Source organism: Buteo buteo, chromosome 9 (assembly GCF_964188355.1).
Source record: "Buteo buteo chromosome 9, bButBut1.hap1.1, whole genome shotgun sequence".
Lineage (NCBI taxonomy): Eukaryota > Metazoa > Chordata > Aves > Accipitriformes > Accipitridae > Buteo > Buteo buteo.
The window spans coordinates 26,678,389-26,697,477 of NC_134179.1; the positions used below are offsets into that span (position 1 = coordinate 26,678,389).

Below are 19,089 nucleotides of genomic sequence, written 5' to 3' on the forward strand. Positions count from 1 at the left end.
CTGTTTGCTGTTCTGAGCCATCTTCCCAGAAAGAGTCTTTCTCCTGTTCCTATGTCACTACCCACACCACAGCTGACCTTTGAAAAGTAGGATAACAGGTGTTTTGGCTGATAACAGACTTGAAAGATCTTTTACAGGTCAGGTTTTTCACTAGAAAAACCTTAAACCACTAATCTTCATATTTGCACTAAGAAGGGAGAAAACTGCCAAGCCAAATGCAAAGGAATATGACTTTAGAAAAGATGACCTTTCATTTGTTGCAATCAAGGCTTCATAAACTCAGCAATTACAAAAGCCCGCAAATGTTGCATTCTTCTTTTTGTTCCAATTCACATTAGTCCTATTAGTACTTTATTCAGAGGATATAGCACACAAGTTCTCACATTAGTAATCTATAGAATGAACTTGAACCTACACAAGTCAGCAGTAGTTGTTCATTTACCCTGTGATGAACACAATACTTATTCAATAAGAGTAAGGTATTTCACCTCCTATTTATTGCATAGTAAGAATACACCCCCTCACAGTTTCCCCGCATTTTTTTTAAGTTAGCAACATATATAAAAAGACATACCACACTAATTTACAAGGTCACTCTACAAGAATCTGTGAACCAAGGACAATAATTCCGCTTAACAACTTAATTCCACCCCCCCAGTCCTGCGATTTACCTGTATTTAAGCTTTCCACTCTTAGAGGGAGACCAGATTGGGCCACAGCAACAAGTTTCAAAGCAATGTAAAATTGACTTCTTCCAAAATAGCCAAGTCTTGTTGCACCACAAAGCTCCATAATCTGAAACAAAACACATAGTTACTTGTACAAAGAAACTTAAAATGCAAACTGCTCTACAGAGGCAATTTCATACATTTAAGAGCAGCACGCCTTGCATTAAATACTTGTAACAACTTCCTATGTACAACCTTTCAGTAACAACTTCATGTACAATCTCTAAATATTATGTGACATGAGTCAGAGTATGCGATTCCTCACAACCAGCAAAAGCAACAAGTCTAAAACTTAAGTTTTTCCCAATTATCGACCTTTTCTTTCACCTAGGTTTTAGAGGTTCTACAGTTGATGTGAGACACAGTAAGAGAGAGTAATGGGGGTCATGTTCCTGTTTAAAAAAAAACAACCAACCCCCCCCCCAAATAACAAGAAAGCACATAATAAACATCCTATGTCATTATTAGCTATTCCATTAACAGCTATATTGTCCATCCTCAGTAACTCCAACAGAAAAGGAACAGCATTCAACATTTTTAGTATTATACTCAGATGTAATCCAGAAACACAAAATGAAGACTTTCAAATCATTCTCAAAACTGAACAGTGTGTTACTGATCAAGTTAGAGGAATGGTCTGCACCCAGATTTCTCCCTGAAGAATTTCAGTAACGAGGTTAGAATTTATAAAAAGTGAAAAAGCTAGACAATAGCAAATAATACCTTCCAGCCTTTTCTGATACAGGCTTGCTATAGCTCAACTTTTAACTTATAAAACAAACCTATAAAGCATTCATTCAGAGCACAAAGAAGTATCCACACACATGCATGGATTTCAGCATTGAAGGAGAATGCAGAACTTCAGGTTCTTCAAACAATGCCAAACAGATGCCATTTCATTTAAGAAATACAACAAAGAAGTGGTGTTATTCCCTCTTCTTCCCCTGGCATTCTATATAACAGAAAGGTGGTTTTGTCTTTTGTTATGAATTCTGGTCCCTCCAGACAGCAGCCATGTATACAAACATACTGACTGCACACCCCTCCACACTGAAGACCTGCAAACTTGAGGGTACATTCCTGTTTGTGCCAGGTCACTGGTAAGATATGAAGCATGACACATCCCAAATCAGACTCCCTGAGCTCCATGATCCAGACTTTTTATCTATCTAGCAGTCTCATCTAGGCTGTAATGTTCCAAATGAGACACAAGGATGCTCTTGGACACCATGGTGAAAGCCTTGTTGAAGTCAAGGTAGATGACATCACTGCTTTTCTCTCCTCAACCACAGTTCTAGTCTTTCCATCACAGCAGACAATGTGGTTGACAAGTACTCCTGGTAAATCCATGCTTGCTAATCCTAATTACTGTTTTCACCTTCATATGCCCAGAAATGGCTTCCAAGCAGACCTGCTCCACCATTTCTCAGGGACCAAAGTGCAGCTGGCCAGCCTGCAGTTCCCCAAATCAACCTTCCTGCTCTTCCTGAAGATGGCGGCAATGTGTCTTTCTCCAGTCATTGAGGCCCACCCCTGATCTCCACAATTATTCAGAGAAAGCCAGCTTGCAATGACATTAGCTAGCTCTCAGCACCCTCAGAAGCATTCCATCTAATCCCACGAACTTGAGATTTCTCAAGAGATCCATCAATCTTCTTGTAGTGCGACTAGTTTCTCTCCTCCTTCAATCCCATCTCCAGGCACAAAGGCCCATGAGACCTTATCTGTGAAGATCAATGCAGAGAAGGCACTGAGAATCCCAACTTCATCTACGTTCATGGGCGCTAATTTCTCTCCTCACCATTCCCACCAGAGCTCAGTCATAAGTTCCCTGTTTGGCAAATCTGGGCTCTTGACACATCTGCTCATTTTTCTAACTACTGGGATGGACTGTTACTGGGCTTAGAGAAAGCCATCCTGAAAGATTTCCCAGCTTTCAGAGGACACAGTTCCGAAGGGCAGAGGAGCCCTGCTTGCAGGCAAGTTCCAAGTGGAAAAAGCCAGCTACATTTTCACACAGCAGCAACTGAACTACATGATCCACAAAGAGTTAGTCTGTGTGCTTCAGCACTGCTGAAACAGGAAATAGACTTTGGTAACTCTGTACAATCAAACGGATGGGTTTATTAACTACAGCTGAGCTAGATACGGCTCACCAAAAAGCTGCTTGGGTATTTCCTTACCATGCACCAGGATTCTAGGACCTCTTGAAAATAAGCTCTTGTAAAACCTGTCACAGGAAGGTGTGGGAAGCTGACAAATACTTAGTCCCAAGGAAGACCCAAGAGGATCAGCAAGACCCAAGAGGATCAGCAGGTCTAGGGCTGTGCATGCAGCTCAGATCCTGCTGGACAGAAGCTAGCTGCATTAAATCACTTGACTATGTCTGCATTATACTTCTCACATTGTCCTACAGCACGTGTGTCATTTGTATTTTCCCATTATCGTATTTCTGCAGCATGATGTATGGACAGAAGTCAGGGGATAACAGGGCATTTTCTAAAGTTCAGTAACTAAAAGGAAATAATTCAGTTCAGTTGACTACAACAAATTAGTTTCAATAGGTTTGTTGGACTACAGGAAGTGCCACGAGGAAAGAATTGACAGTGTAAATTGACAGGTGACAACTCAATAAAAACTTTGAGGCATCAACATCTAAAATAAATTGCCTGTAGCCAACGTAAAATAATTACACTAAGTTTAAATAACTGGGAGAACTAAAGCAGTGGAGATTCAAGAGACAGGTAGCAATCAAAACCAGTGCAACAGCAAGAACAATTCCTTTTTTAAAGCACTGTATCCTGGAAGACTGATGAACATCCACGTACTTGACTACACCCAACACAGAAAAAGCTTGTGGATCCAATGGCCTAGCATTGACAGATGAATAACTGAGCAGACTCTGGAAAAGCTTCTTATGAAAGGAAGCAATGATGCAGGTATTTGGAGGCTATGGAATCATTAGGCAGTAATGGCTTTGGGCAATTTCAAAGCCAATGCTGGACTAGAAATTATCTTGTTTGGAGCTAGTCAGTACTGCCAGATTGAAAAAAGTTTCAGTTAAAAACTGAATTAATTAAGCTACCATGGCAGGTAAGTATAAGAAAGGAAAGACAAGCACGGATTCAAAGTAAATAGATATAAATGTAGAAAATACTTACATCTAGTGTATCACAAAAAGGAAAAAGGATAAAAAAAAAAACCCAACAGAAAAGAATGCCCTTTTGCTGCTGAACAAGTAGCTGTCAAATCCACCCATATATAGCTAAAGGAGTCCTCTATTTCAAACACAGAATATAACCCAATCAGAAACATGACTGAAGGTGGAGTAAAATCATTAAATGCAAACTTCTAGTGGAAACTCCTCTGCGGTCTGACAGCATGCTTGAACACACTCAAAACAGCCTAGCTATAATCTCCTTGAAAGAGGATTTAAATATTCAACAGGTAATAAGCTATACTGACCGGGGGGGAAGGGGGGGTGGGGTGGTGGATAATAACAAAATAATCAAGGGATAGCTTCCAAGATTTATGGTTAGGGCTTTCATCTTCTTAGGAAAAGAGAGGATAAGGAATTCCTTAAACTCTTCAAGGAATGCAGAGCCATCTTCAAGACAAAATGCTCCATGACTGTTTTCAACTCCTTAAATATGAAGATCCTGAGGTCACACTACTGCAATTAACCAGATTAAGGCCAACAACTTTTTGAAGCTCCAGAACTGCTGGAATCTGTTGATACAAAAAACAACCTGAGTGTGGTAGCTGTAAATTATGAAATTGCACACTCAGTCATCATACTGCAAAGAAGTAACAGCAGCATCAACAAAATCAGGAATTGGCGCAGATTGGACATGCACAGGAAGCAGTATGTTGACAAAGGGCACCATTTCAAGCACATACCTTCTAGAACTCTTACAGGTCTCAAATAAGAGGTTCTTGAACTTGGAAACGTTTGTGAACAAAAAAACCTAAGACTTGAGAACCTTTAAAAATTCCAGGTGAAGTGGAACAAATCACATCTGTATCAAATGAAACACACTCTCCAGAACTCAGAAAACCTCTCTGGGAGAGTCTTCCAGAATATCACAGTCCACCTGCCCCCAGGTTCTTCTACAAGGCAAATCAAGTCCATTATCTGTAAACATTATTCATGCAAAAGTACAACAGTGTTTAAACAGGGATGACTTCAATGGTAAAACAATAAATGAAGCAACATGCATGTCACCTACATAGTAAAGATAAAAATATTTTCATCTGCTTGGAGAGACTTACTAAAGTACCTACTGTTCCATACCAGAGGGTGGTAAGAGGCAAGACTTCAAGGCACCTTTCAAAGGCTGGAAGCTACAACACACATGGTATATGCTGATGGGAGGGAGGAATGAACAAGCTCAAAGGAGGACCTTTTGTATCACCTCATCCAAACTAGGACATAAACACAGACCTACCCACAAAAAAACCAAAAAACAAAACAAACACATATTGATACAAAGCAAGAAAGAAGAACTGGGATTCAGAATATACATTTTGGTCCTGATTTTATTAACACATTCTTAATTTGAGGTATTCTAGTAGTCCTACTGTGACTTGGCAGGAATTTTCACGTTTGCATTGTTGGTGTAAGACTTTTTTTTTTATTATTAATAAACACAAAGAAACCCTATGCAGAAGCACAGTATAATTGAGCTAGGAAAGGTCCTCTGGAGATCACCCACTCCACTGACACTGCTCAAAGCAGGTTCAGCTACAGCAGGTTACTTAGGACCATGTCCAGTTGGATTTTGAGTATATCCAAGGAGGGAGACTACAACCTCTCTGAGCAACCTCTTTCAGTGTTTGATCACCCTTACAGTACAAAAGCCTTCTCTTATGTTTAAATGAAACAATCACCATGAACAATATAAACCATGCACCAGAGGTGCAAAACCAGTTTTCACATTCATTTTACAATATATGATACAAGCTTGAGTTAAACCAGAACATATGAATATACTTGTGCTTCAGTATTTAGTACACGATTTTTTGAGTTTTACTGTGCATATTGACAATAACTTTTTAATGAAAAGCAAGCAATGCATTAAAAAAAAAACCACTAATGTTTTACCTCAGATTTAAAAAAAGCTAAAATTTTAAAAAAGAATAACCTGTATTCAGTTTTAGGTTATTTAATGAAAACGTAACTGAATACAGACTGATTTTGTTTCACAGTTTAAAATGAAAAAAGTTATCATGTCAAAAATGTTATTTCTGTATCTCATATGCAGCAATTCATTGACAAGAATTCTAAAGCCCTTTGCAAACTTAAGCATTAAACAGATACAACAGGATGTTTTCCAAATTAAACGTTTATTGCAATACAGCCTCAAATTGTGTACTAGAATATGCTGTCCTACAAAGGTGCTCTTCTGAAGTCATGTAATCCGCTCACCTCAGCTACAACAAAAATTAACCATATCTCTACAGTGCAGTGTAATCTGGGGATGTATAAGGGAAGCTGAGAAAAAATATTTCCTAATCATTGCTATTGTAGCAGAAGAAAAACCTGACCGTCACTACATACCAAAAACGTATGAAAAACTCCTTTGTGCTTTTTTCCCAGGTTGAATAACTTTCTTTCCTCACAATTCATTACACTGTAATCTTGTTATTCTGCAACCACTGTTCAATGCATCAGTTCCTGTCACTTCATTTATCTCAATCTGTCTCACTAATTGCAGACCACAGCCCGACACAGTTTTCTAACTACAGTCTTTCACCTATCATCAACTGGACAAAGCAATACTGATTAGTTATTCATCTAGAATTTTTAACTTTTCTTCAGAAAAATCTCACTTGACATGTAGCTTCTCAGATGCAACAGTTGTTGACAGCACTGCGTAGCAGGAACAAGACAAGAGAACTGACAAAGATCCTTCTTTTGATGAGTTATTTTTAACCAAGTCAAGCCACTGACCCAGTTCTCTGCTAGGCTCCACAAACCTTGGCACATGGTGGCACATAAGAAGAAAAAAAAAATTGGAGACAGGACAAAAAAACACTGCGAAAAGAAACAGTCCAAGTATTGCTCTGAATTCTATGTTTCAGCATTAATAGCAGTACATGATAAATATTTAAACAGTCTTACGCCTATCCGAAAATCATTTGCAAAATGCATTTATGAAGGATATCAAGAACTGCTATATTTAATTCAATAAGCGTGAAGTAGGAAATGTGTATGTGCTGAACAGCAAGTATAGCCTTACCTCTAATACATACATTTATCTTATTAGGTACTTAAGAAGCATAGTAGTAAATAATAGTTAATTAGTTGATACTAAGAATTCCCAGGCACAGAGTATATTTGGGACATTGTTGTACTTTGTTGCATAAGAACTAGTAAGGTCTTCCTTTTAAGTCTTACTGACTGTTCCATGAAGATGGATCTCAGTCAATGCCACAAACCTGGCTTGAGAACACAGGCCTTTAAAGAAATAAAACCAATAGTATTGGAGGACTTCCAAGATGACACACGCTCTCTGGCAATGAAATACTTAGAGTCTTCTACTGTCTGAGCCTCTCCTAATACTTCTCCGCCCTTGATTTTCACACCGCACGTATCCACAGTGGAAGCAGACTGCTAGAATACCAACAGGAAGAAAAAGCTACTCATCAGCTCTGACAATTAATTCTCTATAGATACTTAGAACAAAACTTTCCCATTCCACAGGTCATTTCAGGTCCAAACATATGTTTCAATCAAATGAAATTTCAGAATTAATCACATCAGAAATAAAGAATTAGCTGTTCAAAAAAATGACCCAGTATTTTAAGCCTCACAGGAATCATTCTGCCCCTGTACTTTGGGATGTTTTACAAGTGTCCATTCCCTGAGTTGGCAGGGGTTGGCAGATTTGGAGTCATGCTTTCACACTGTTAATAGAAAAGCAACAAACAAAAAGCACTTAAAATTTCAAACTCCTATTTATGACAGATGCACATAATAAATATGTATCTTAACAAGCGAATATGTTGAACACCACACACACAAAAAAAAAACCCCACACGTAGAATTTTCACCTACTGTAGTACTTTTTGAACCAGTTGTATTTTAGGTCATTCCTGACTTCAACCTATTCCAAAAGCAGTCTGCAGCATCACCTGTTGTTCCTGCTAGCACGTATGTTTATGGTGGATTAGCCTCACTTATCAAAGACACTTCCTAACGCAGTAGCTTTGATTTTTCCATGTTCAGTCAAAGTCTGTGGTCTTGCTAACAGCTCCTGCAAAAGCTGTTAAAAGCCATACACATGAATCTTACCTGCAGAGACTCTTATGCAGAGCTCCACAGCTCTCTAGAGATCAGTGGTTCCCTTCCTGATTTGGTAGTACATGGTAACCACCATGAGTCAATCCACAAAGATGAGGCAGCTGCACAGCAACTACAAAAAGTTCAAGATACTGATTTAAAGCAGCCACTTCTCCAAAGATCTAGAGCTATAGACTGTCCTACTTGACTATAACTCATAAACAAGTCATTGCCAAATACTCTCAAAAAGAGGACAGCATAAAGAAGCACATTCCTTTCTGAAAGGAAAATCCAAACAGCCAGATGAAGACTCACTTAGAAAGCAACTACTATCCTCTCAAGTAAAAAGTCACAGCTGGAAGACCTCAAGGCAGAGTTGCTCTTTGCTTCCATTAAGATTCTCTCTACTGCTGTTCTGGCAGAGAAGGTGCTCATGAGAAAGGTACCTTACAAGCAGTAATGGTAATAAAGCAGCAAGAAGAACTGGAAATAAAAAAAAATCTGAAGCAGCAGAAGACAGCCTGGGGACCTACAAGAACCATTTCTAATTCTTGATGCACAAAGAGAGGTTCTTTTAAAAGAAGGAGATATTCCACATACCTGTCTCTTCTTCCTATGCAATTTCACATTACTACTTAACCTAAATAGCTCCTCCCTCCTCTGCTCTCAGCTGCAGAGTTCCCCATTCCTGAGCACTAACTGTTTGTTGCTCCTCTATCTGATCCCACAGTATGATTACTCCACTCAGTAAGCCAGCTAAAAGTTACTGTGCTACTCTTTTATTAAACTGAATCTGTCTACTGTACAACCAACAAACACCTCAGCAGCTACAAGGCACATGGGAATATGTGGCTGATAGCAATAGTTTGTTCATTTGACTCTAAAGTTCTTGTAAGGCTGCAGCCTCAAGAAAGTTGCATGCTTTGCATTTAAGAGAGGCAGAAAAGGTAGAGGTGGAGCAACTGAACAGAATGTTCCATTAAGAGCACTTGCAACTCCAACGTCTTTGTCTTGCCCGAAGAAACCCTCCTTAGAAGGGAAAGACAAATTCACATACCAGGCTGCCAAGAACTGCCCTCAAAACAAGGGTCTCTCCTTTTTCCTGATGGTGCCATGAAGAGTTCAAGCAACAGGAGATGAAAAAACACACTTTAGCAGGAACTCTCAACGCCTGAGTCAGTCTGCGACAATTTGAGACTCCAGGATGATTCTATAACTTTCAAGGGATTGTCTCTTCTGGAACAACCAGTAGCAGCCAAAGTATACACATAAGCACCAAGACAGCATCTAGCTTCAGCAGGCATTGGAGAAGTATCTTACAGCAATAATATAGTTAGTATTTCAAATTATTACTCTAATAACAAATAGTGGGAGGGAGGTCACATGGACGTTCTAATTGTGGATGCTCCTGCCATGCAGCACCAAGTTGAGTATTTTTCCTGCAAAATTTCTACTTAAGTGCTAAATGCTGAAGAGAGCAGCATTTATATAGACATTTTGATTCCTTTCAGATCTCCTTTGTAATGGAAGCATTCCAGTGATTGATGTTCCTTGTTAATACTCATTTTCTTACTTTTTTGATTTCAATATTTTCTCCACACATCACCTTCCATCGCTATGCCAGAACAAACGTAAGACAGAAAAGCCTCAAAGAATGAACACAAGCTTCTGGCTTTTTGCTAATGTAAAATGAAGATTAAGGCATTCTCTGATCTGAGATTTAGCGGTTGTGCTGTGGCCTGGCCAAATAGGACTGCTCAGATCTGGTCTTGTTATTCCCGAGCACTTCCGTACAAGTTTACCTGAAGCTACTGTGCCCATTACTTTATGCTGCTTTCCCATCTCCATCTGTTTTAACAAGTCTTAACAGTGTGTCTATCAAAGTTTAAACACACCTCAGTTTAAAGTTCTAAAAACTGCAGCTTCACAGAGCTACATTTGAGACTCAGAATAGAGCTGCTAACACTAGGTCTTAAATGATTTAAGATATTTTAATTCAGAAAAAACAAAGTCATACGCACTATTGCGGTAAGAACAGACTTTTCTACAAAATTCACAACTAATAGTCTGAAGCTGGAGTGTCAGCACCTAATGCTAAATTTTACACAGCTCAGTCCTGGTCACCCTTTTCTGGGATTACTGAAGTTGAAAAATATATTTGAAACTGAGCCTACTCATTGCTGTTACTATACTTCAGGAGCATTTTAGATGTCAGAAGTCAACCATTTCAGAAATTCAGGTCAGACTGTCATCTTTTCCAAGTCCTTTAACCTATCAATACACAGTTCCTATACACAGACAGGCATGCCTAAGTCATAATGTATTTTTTTGTATAAGAAGTGCAGGGGATAATTTAACTCTTTAGAGACCAAACCCAACTGGAAAAACAAGCAAGTCACAAACATTATCACCAACTCAGTAAGTTAGTTCAGAAAGAATGACACCACTGGCTTAATAATAGCCCCATGGTCTAAAGAAATGCTAAAGGAAAAAGAATAAGTGGTAAATACATTCTTACACTAATCATTACTGGAACTCCAGTGAGAAAAATTTGATAGTCAACATATTGCTCCTGCACTCACTTCTGACTTCAAACTCATTTAAGCACAGAGCAGAACTCCAATTTGAAGTCTAGGAATTCTATGAGAAGGGCTGATCTAAACAGCAAATATTTATGACCCAATAGGTGTGAAACTTGTCTGTAAGGACTAATATTTTGAAAGCTAGCAAATATAATTGAAAAGTCATAGAGACTGCCAGCGAAGTCCTATCATTTCACAGTATCTGCAGTAATATTTATTGAAGATCAGACTCAGATGAAGACATGCTTGCCATTTTTCACAGACAGTGGGTGAAGTGCTCAAAACTTCTAATACAAAAGAATCACCTTTACAGGAAAGAGATCAAGTTTACAATCCATAATTTTGTACAGCTAACTTGATTCTAAGACAGCTGTGTTTGCCAAAGGCCCTGATATTTCTGAATAGATTTTAGAATCCTATCCAGCCATGCCAGAATGGGTATTAATCATCCCTGCTGTCATCCGACAGCATATTTAAAAAGAAAAAAATATACTGTTTTCAAACAAAGCTGAGCTGTGATACTTGAAATTAGCTGAGTGCTGTGCTGGCATTCAGAATTATGAAGGAATTATTTACTACATAAGTGACTATACAGTATAAATGCCAGTCAATTTCAAAGGCTGAAAAACAATTACACTGAGAAATCAGCTGAAAACAAATGTAAGTCTAATAGACTTAATCTACACTCCTAAAGTTTTGCTATTAACTTCCTGTCTTTCACTTCAAAACCAATGATTATTCTCTGACTAAATTCTGCTGAGACATGAGACTACTCAAACTAAAAAACTGTAAACAATTTGCAGCTCACTATAGCCTCTGTGAAGGTAACATCACTAAAGTAAACATTTTTACCAGAATACTGCAGAAAACTCAAAGCACAATTCACAGGTTAGAGCAGACTAAGAGCCATTTCTGGCACTAACAGAGAGTAGACTGCTTATACATCTCATCATTACAGAGGAACAAAACTAACCTACTGCTCAGCTGAGAGGAAAGAAAAATACTCTATTACATTAACATCTGAGGGGAAAAAAAACCTTCCATAATTCACAAACTGGATACTCTAAACTGTGGATCCAGGCACTGTTTGTATTTACAACAAATTTCTAACAACTCATTCCCTAAATGAGAACTGAGATACAGCATAAAGTATGTACAAACATCCTTTAAATATTATATATAAATTTTATATATAAATTGCCTATGATTATAATCATAAAAGGCTACAGTCTGAGCACCATAAAGTTGATGAGTCTAACAAAATATTATAAGTAAGAAAAATGTTACAGTTATACATTTCTGCACTGGAAAAATGCCTTAATAATGACCGGTTGTGAATATTGTCTCAGAAGAAATCTAAACTAATTTTATTTTAAAATGTCACATAGAAAAGCTGTAAGCTTTAAAATAAAAAATATAAACCCAAAACGTAGGGGTTGGATTCAATTAAGTGATTTCTTTTTAAAATTCGGGCTTGTTTGCAGATTAGGTAAAGGTCACTATTAGGAAAGGAAAGCTTTTTACACAGCATACTTTTTTTTTTTTAAAAAAGATCTGAAAGTTCTGTGTATTTTTAAATCTACTCCAAAACCAAATTGCTGAAAGGAAGGCATGGGATTTGCTGCATATAAGGAGTTCTAACTTCTTACCCCACCAGCTCTGAAGAAATAATAAATCCAGCAAATTAACCAGAACAAGGTTGAGTCTTCTGCATGTCTCGACCACACAGGTAACCCTAAGCGTGCCCTGGCTCAGCTTCCATTTGCAGTTAGCATTTAGTAAACTCCACTGATTTGATAAACAGGTAGTCTTCATGCAGGAAAATTCACTGAAACACCAACTGCAACAATAAAATCACTGTGAACAAGTTTTTATTCTTCTTAGATCACTTTCTACATCCATTCTCCAACAAAGTGGCCAACATTTTAAACCATGAATCTGCAGTTTTGTTTTCCCATGTTTTGCCTATGGCTTATAATTCCAGTTATAATGGTACCACGTGCTAGCAGATGAGCTCTCGCATCTAAGGAGGCTACCATTGCGTGTTCTCTGTTCCCTGTGTTCGCCAAAAGCTATCACCCCAAGAACAACAGAAGGCAGCATATGCCTGCACCTTAGCTGTTTTTCTGCACAGTGCCGAAATTGTAGCTGATGAATGAGGCTTTACGCTAAGACTCTAGACTTTGCAATGAAGCAGCTGCATCACAGGTATGCACTTTCTTACAACTTCTGATGTGAATGCAGCAAACTCTGACAGAGAGTTGAGGTAGACAAACAGAGACAGTAATTTTTTTCCATCAATGACAAGAACAATCAAAACTAATCTGTCTGTAAAGACTCCTTAGAAATGAAAAAAAAAAGCTTGAAATTGGCTAACAAGAGCCAAAAATACACTTTACACTAGTTTTTTAACGGGCTAATGCAATCATATTGTAATTGAAGAAACTGGGTGTAATTGTATGATTCATCTGTCATTTCAAAGACTTTCTAACACCAAATTAGCAGTCAGGTAACATTGCCATACAACGCCAACACTGAAGATGACAATTCATTCGTTTTAGAGAAAGTACATGTAAATACTGGTATATTTGTTGTTTCATAGTAATGTTGTATTTTAAAGCAAGATCCCTTGACTCATTAATTTCAGATGACTATCATATGCACAATTGATTTGCTTCTTGCCTTGTGAAGTTTCTACAATTCATAATCAAAGAGAAGAGCACAAGTTCGTAAAACATTGTGATTAAATCACCTAAATAAGAACTCTACAAATTGAACAAATGGGACAGCTATTATATGAAATCCCATGCACAAGTAATGAACTTCACAATACATTTTTTTGCATGACTGCAGCTTTTACAAGCAACTCCAACACCAGAGGCACCAAGAACTGACTTTAACAGCATACCTACATTAGCATTTTAGGTCAGACGTGAAATGTACTTTTGAAGCCAATTTCCTGGTCACCCTCACTGCTCTGGTTCATACTGTGCAGCCAGTCCAGAATAGACAACTAGATTTCTTTTGTATGAAGCTAACCTAGAAGATACACTCTAGGAGTTCACCTAATGAATCCCAGCTAACACTCAGTCTACGGGACCAGGCCAGAACTTTATCAAAGGAAAGCTTCTGAAATACGTACACAGGGTGGATGGCAGCTCCTCAGCAGCACTTGTGTTGTGTCATATTACTTGCTAATACAATCACCAATACAAATGCAACTGAGCCATGAGCTCAGGCAGCTGAGTCAAGTGAAAAATAACTTCACAAAAACCCCCTAACTCTTGGCTGAACAAGCTCCCCGAACCAGCTCACTATCTGTTCAAATGAATGTCAGTGCCAGCATCAGGTAGCTCCAGCTCCTAGTGGTTTAAGATACCATGAAACCCATGCTAGGTCACAACTGAAAAACCCAACCGCTCTAGAAAAAGGAAAGTTCTCCTCTTCCCCTTCATCAGCAAATGGTTTTCCTGCCTCCTTCCTTGTGCCAGCACTGACATTCATTCAACCCCATTGGCTGATACAGAGTTAAAATCAACAAAAAATTGTTATTAACTTTCTGCCTGCATAGCCCCTGATGCCAGCATATAACAGCATCCAACAGGCACTAGCGTCTTTGCAAGAAGCAGCAGCAGGAGCACATGGCTGGGGGAAGGGGGAAGACTGAACCACCTCCTTCAGCAGCAACTCACCCTTAGATTGCTTTAGCTGCAATGTGAAACCACACCCTGAGAGCAATTTAAAGACTCATGTAACTGTTGGGAAGTAGCTGGACTTGTTATCCCAACACACACACACTTTTATTCACTGTTTTATGCAAATCTTCTACCTTAATGCTGATTTCAAGGATGTGCACAAAAAGGCAGAAATATGGGTTAATAAAGGCTGGTGTTCTCACATGTGCTGTTAAGGTTGTAACACCTTAAGCGTGGTATTTTCGTTCTGGTAATAAGGCTGTCCTTTTGCAGACATGTACTAAGTGGACATACAGCTTTTCTTTTCCAGGGTTTTGTTGCTTTGTGAGCATGTGATTTGTATACAACAACCATAACTGTTTCAGTCTTCTATATGTTCATTTATTCCCATTTAATAGGCAGCTGACAGTGTACCTTAGAGGCAGAAATGAGAATGATTAGGAACAATTGGCCACATGCATTAACTCTTCCTGCTGCAAGATGTATCTCAAACACAACTCTTTGCAGGAAAGCTTGCATGTATATCCAGACTTCAAACAACAGATCTGCAAGCAAAACAAGTTATGGGTCTAAAAATGCAACTGTCACATTTTCATTTCCAACAGAATCAATTCTGAATTATTCAAAAGTATCTACAGACCTCCACTACTGAAGAGGAAAAACAACTTTGAGGTAACTCCTCAGGACTACTTGGTCCCCGTGAGTTTGAAGAGCGGTGATTTTGTACTATGTTTTGCACACCTATGAAGGTACTTAGCATTCATGTGACTAGTACTACACTTGCATTGCAGGATTACATAAGAATTGGGTAACTGAATCAAGTTCCTTTCCCCACAAGCATCAGGTACTTCAGATGAGCAGGTAAGAACACAGTACCATGTGGTCAAAAGAAAATTCCATCTCTTCCACAGGGTTTCCCTATTCCTTAAGCTGTATCACCTTGAGGTTTTAGTAACATAGTCACAGCTTCCAAAGCATCAAATGCAATTTCCCTTCAAAGAATCCCCATCCCATGTATTCATGCCTGTGTTAATTTGAGTTACAGCCATAATTCAAGAAAAACACAAAATAACTAGACAACTAGATTCTGTCCCTCACAAGTACAAGGCACTTTACAGGTGACCAACAGTGATTGGACAAGAGATTCGTAACAGGTCAAACTGCTAAGGGCATTTTGACTTTCTTTCTATTATTTACAGTCTCATTCCTCAGGCAATCTAATACTTGTTTGCCATTTTAACTGCAAGGTTTTCCTTGAGATCACTACAGTGATAAGACAGGTCTACTTCTTGAGTTAATTTATGTAGAACCCATGGCATGATGCCCGAGTAGTTTCTCTTCTTCAGACACAACCTACTTTGCAAGAAAACATCCTACCTCCTCTGCAACAGACAAGGATATAACCTGTGACCACATGTATTCCAAATTCCAAGTACTTCCAAGCCTTTCCAGGTTCTTGCACTAAATCCCTGCATGAAACAAAATCTCTAGCACAAGCCTACTTTATCTATACAGTGGTCCAGACAAGTTTTACAGAAAATAGGTTTTAAATACAACAAACATGTAAGCATTCACTTTCCTGGGATGATTTTTCTGAAATGGGTTGGCCACACACAAAAAGCAGCAGCAGGTGGCCCTTGAGACACCTCACTCACAATACTGAGCATGCAGACTCTCTTACCATTAAGTCCAGTCTAACAAGTCATCAAATAAGGGATTACTAGTTTTACCAGTAAGAAGCATTTCTTATTCAGCCCTCTTCCACATTTTTGCATCTTAAACTCATTTTAACTAACCACATTGCTCTTAGGAGCCCAGAACACATCAACAGTAACCCTAGTTAAGCCTAAGTATTCTCCTGAAATCTGGTACTAAATTGCAGAACACTGAAAATTGCGTGCCGTATTTCCGGCTGCAGCAGCTTTAATGCTTTGTTAAAAGGTCTGCTTATCTCACTAGGCTGAGGATGAAACTGCACAAAAAGCAGCATGGCATTTTAGATACAGTTCTACCCACAGCAGCTCCAAACACTACATAAACTTTAAAGCACTGAACAATGACAGAGGGAACTGCAGAAGCAGCAAATTATTACAAACAGCTGTTCATAAGAATGGTTCGCTGGGAATACTTTCCTCAAATAATTACACAGGGCATATCAGAGCAGACCTTCCCTTTTTTATGTCGGTAGCTCTGCAATGCTGCTACACCTTTTGAGACGTAACCTGGCCAAGGAAGCAAGTGCTAAAACCGGGCACATACATATTGCAAGTAGGGGCCCGTGTCATTCTTAGCGCTGCATTTTTCATTGTTAGAAACGTCTTGATGACTACAGGTAAGGTAACACCTGCCGGGAACCGATGTCCAAAAAAGACTGCACGGCTTAGGCGAAGTGGATCAGCGTCAGCAGCGCCCGACGGTACAAACCCAGCTTTCCTTCTGTGTCGCTCTTCGTCAGCTGACTGTGGGATGAATCTCCCCCGCATCCCCCAAATGCTCCGGGGTTCTCACGCTGTGGACGGCCTCTGCCGACACAAAGCAAACCAGGCACTCTCCTACCAGTTGCTGGACGTCGCCAGCAGAGACGATCAACAGCCCCTTCCCCGCCTCGTAGTCGGAGGCCCCACGAGTACCCAAGCGGGGGCCTGCTGCAGGCACGCTCGGCGCAGCAACTCGCTGCGCCCCCCGCCCCTCCCTCTCCGCCGGAGAGGCTCAGCCTTCCCCTCCTGCCGGGGCTCAGGTGGCCGGCTGCTGCCCCGGACGACAGCTCCCGACTCTCCCGCCGGCTGCCGCCCCGGCCTCCCCGCCCCGGCCCGCCACCGCCGCCGGCGGGACGACCCCCGCCGAAGGGCGGCCGGGCGGGCGCGAAGGGGGGGCGAGGGCCGAGCCGAGCGCGGCGGCGAGGAGGGGCGGCTGCGCCGGACGGGGCTGCTCTGCCCGCGGGCGGTCACGGCGGGGCGGCGCCCGAGCCCGTCGCCCGTCGCCTCCCCCCCAGCCCCGGGGGCCCGCCACGGCTACCTGCATGACCACGTCGTTGGGCAGCTGCGCGGCGCGGAAGAGCTCCAGGACCCGCCCGTTGGACGCCACCTTCTTGGTGCTCTCGGTGTCGCAGTAGGAGAAGAGGTCGCAGTAGTAGCGCTGCTCCGCCTCGCTCAGCGTCAGGCCCTCCATCTTACACCCCGGCTCCGCGCGGCGCTGCTCCTGCCGCCGCCCCGCATCCAACGGCGGCGGCCCGGCCGGCGGGGGGGGGGTCGGCGGAGCGCGCGCGGGGCTGCCCGTGGCCGCCCGGCCCGTCGCGGGGGGGGCGGGGGAGGGGGCTGGGGTGGGGGTGGGAGGGCGTGCGGGACGCCGCCGGCCGCCGCGCGCCTCAGCCAACCGCCGCGCGCGAGCGGCTGAGCTCACACCTTCCCCCCACCGCCCGCCCACACGGCGGCGCGCCTGCGCGCCTTCCCCCGCGCCTGCGCCGACCGCCCGGCCAGCGCGCGCCCCGGAAAGGGAGGCGGGGGCAGAGCGCCCAGCGGCCGCAGCGCCGCCGGCCCCACCGCGCGAGCGGCGGCGGAAGCGCCAGGCCCGGGGGGGGCGGGGGCAGCAGCGACAAGGGCCAACGGCCTTCCTCCGCCGCCTGCGGGCCCGCCCCCTCCCCCGCGTCGCGGTGCCGACGCCATCGGCGGCGCCCCCCGGGAGAGAGGGAGCGGGGGGCCGCCCCGGGGCCCGGATGTGCGATGCGGTGCGGCGCGGCCCGGCCGTGCGCGGCAGCGCCCCCTATGGGTGTGGCGGGGCGGGGCGGCCCGCGGGGCAGCTGCCCGGTGAGCGCGGCGGGGGGCTCTACGGGTCACCGGCCTTGCTGGGAAGCTCCACAACGCTCGCCTCTTGCGGAGCAGCCTGGGAAGCAGGCGAGAGCAAGCCACCGGCCTCAGCAGCAGCAGCCTGAGGGGCTGAGGAGGGGTTGGGCGGCTTGCCGAGCCTGCCTCCCGAGGGGCTCGGGCACCCGGGACCATCCCGAGTACAGGCGATCCTCCCGGTAACTGGTGAGGAGTTACCCATCCTGCTGTAAACGATTACTTTCCTCAGTACGCTGTCTCTCTCCACCGTCGGCACCTCGTGCACCAACACCGCGTACCACATGAGGAGAAGTGGCCGGGATAGTAACTCCGCACATCCGTCTGCCGAGGAAGAACAGACGAGAGCTCAATTAACGTCTGCAGCCAGAGCTCTTGCTCTGCACATGTCTTGGCTGTGTTTTCTTGGATTTTGTGCGTTTCTCTGGGTGACTCTGTGCTCTCGCTGCAGCGCGCCAACAAAGTTAGTTCCCTCCAGGCTACTTTGGTTTCTGCAGGGAGTCTGTCATCCCTGACAGAGTAAAGGGCCTATGCAGAATGCCATGGTCTCCTACCACTAGACCCGTTTGACTACCTGATCTGAGTTAAATCCCGCTAAGGTGGCAGTCCAGTACCTCATACTGAGAGGCATCCTCTCATTTTTAACTATCCTTCTCCCCTTTTTGCACTTCACCTTCCTTCACAACTCTTTCCAATTTTTCTCTTTCCAGGTTGCTGTTGCCAACTGCTCTACTTCCCTTAAGCACCTCATCCTTTCTGCCTCTTAAGTTATGTTCTGAACTTAAAGCAGAGATTCATTTTCCTTGCCATCTGAAATATACAGTATATCCTTTTGCTGCTAACTAAAATTTCTGGAAACCACTGATATGTTAGCTTAAAGTTAAAATAATAGACAAAAGGAGCTTCCCAGAAATGTACCATTATCAAGTTTTTCAACTCCAAATGATAGTAATGATAAAACCC

General features: G+C 42.3%; 1 protein-coding gene across 14 annotated transcripts in view; it reads right to left on the bottom strand.

Moving 5' to 3' along the window:
* Window positions 1–17,694, bottom strand: part of REPS1 (RALBP1 associated Eps domain containing 1) — a 68,290-nt gene extending 50,596 nt beyond the window's left edge. For 3 of the 14 annotated variants that reach the window (XM_075035828.1, XM_075035829.1, XM_075035832.1), the window contains exons 1-2: window positions 17,306–17,617; window positions 672–795 (exon numbers count right to left, since the gene is read on the bottom strand). In XM_075035828.1, the coding sequence (XP_074891929.1) occupies window positions 672–795; window positions 17,306–17,458 (277 nt within the window). In that variant the 5' untranslated portion in view covers window positions 17,459–17,617. Of the gene's footprint in view, window positions 1–671; window positions 796–16,549; window positions 16,792–17,305 lie in introns of those variants that run through there. The other 11 variants (XM_075035833.1, XM_075035836.1, XM_075035824.1 and 8 more) reach the window with 8 other exon arrangements.
* Window positions 17,695–19,089: the final 1,395 nt, after the last annotated feature.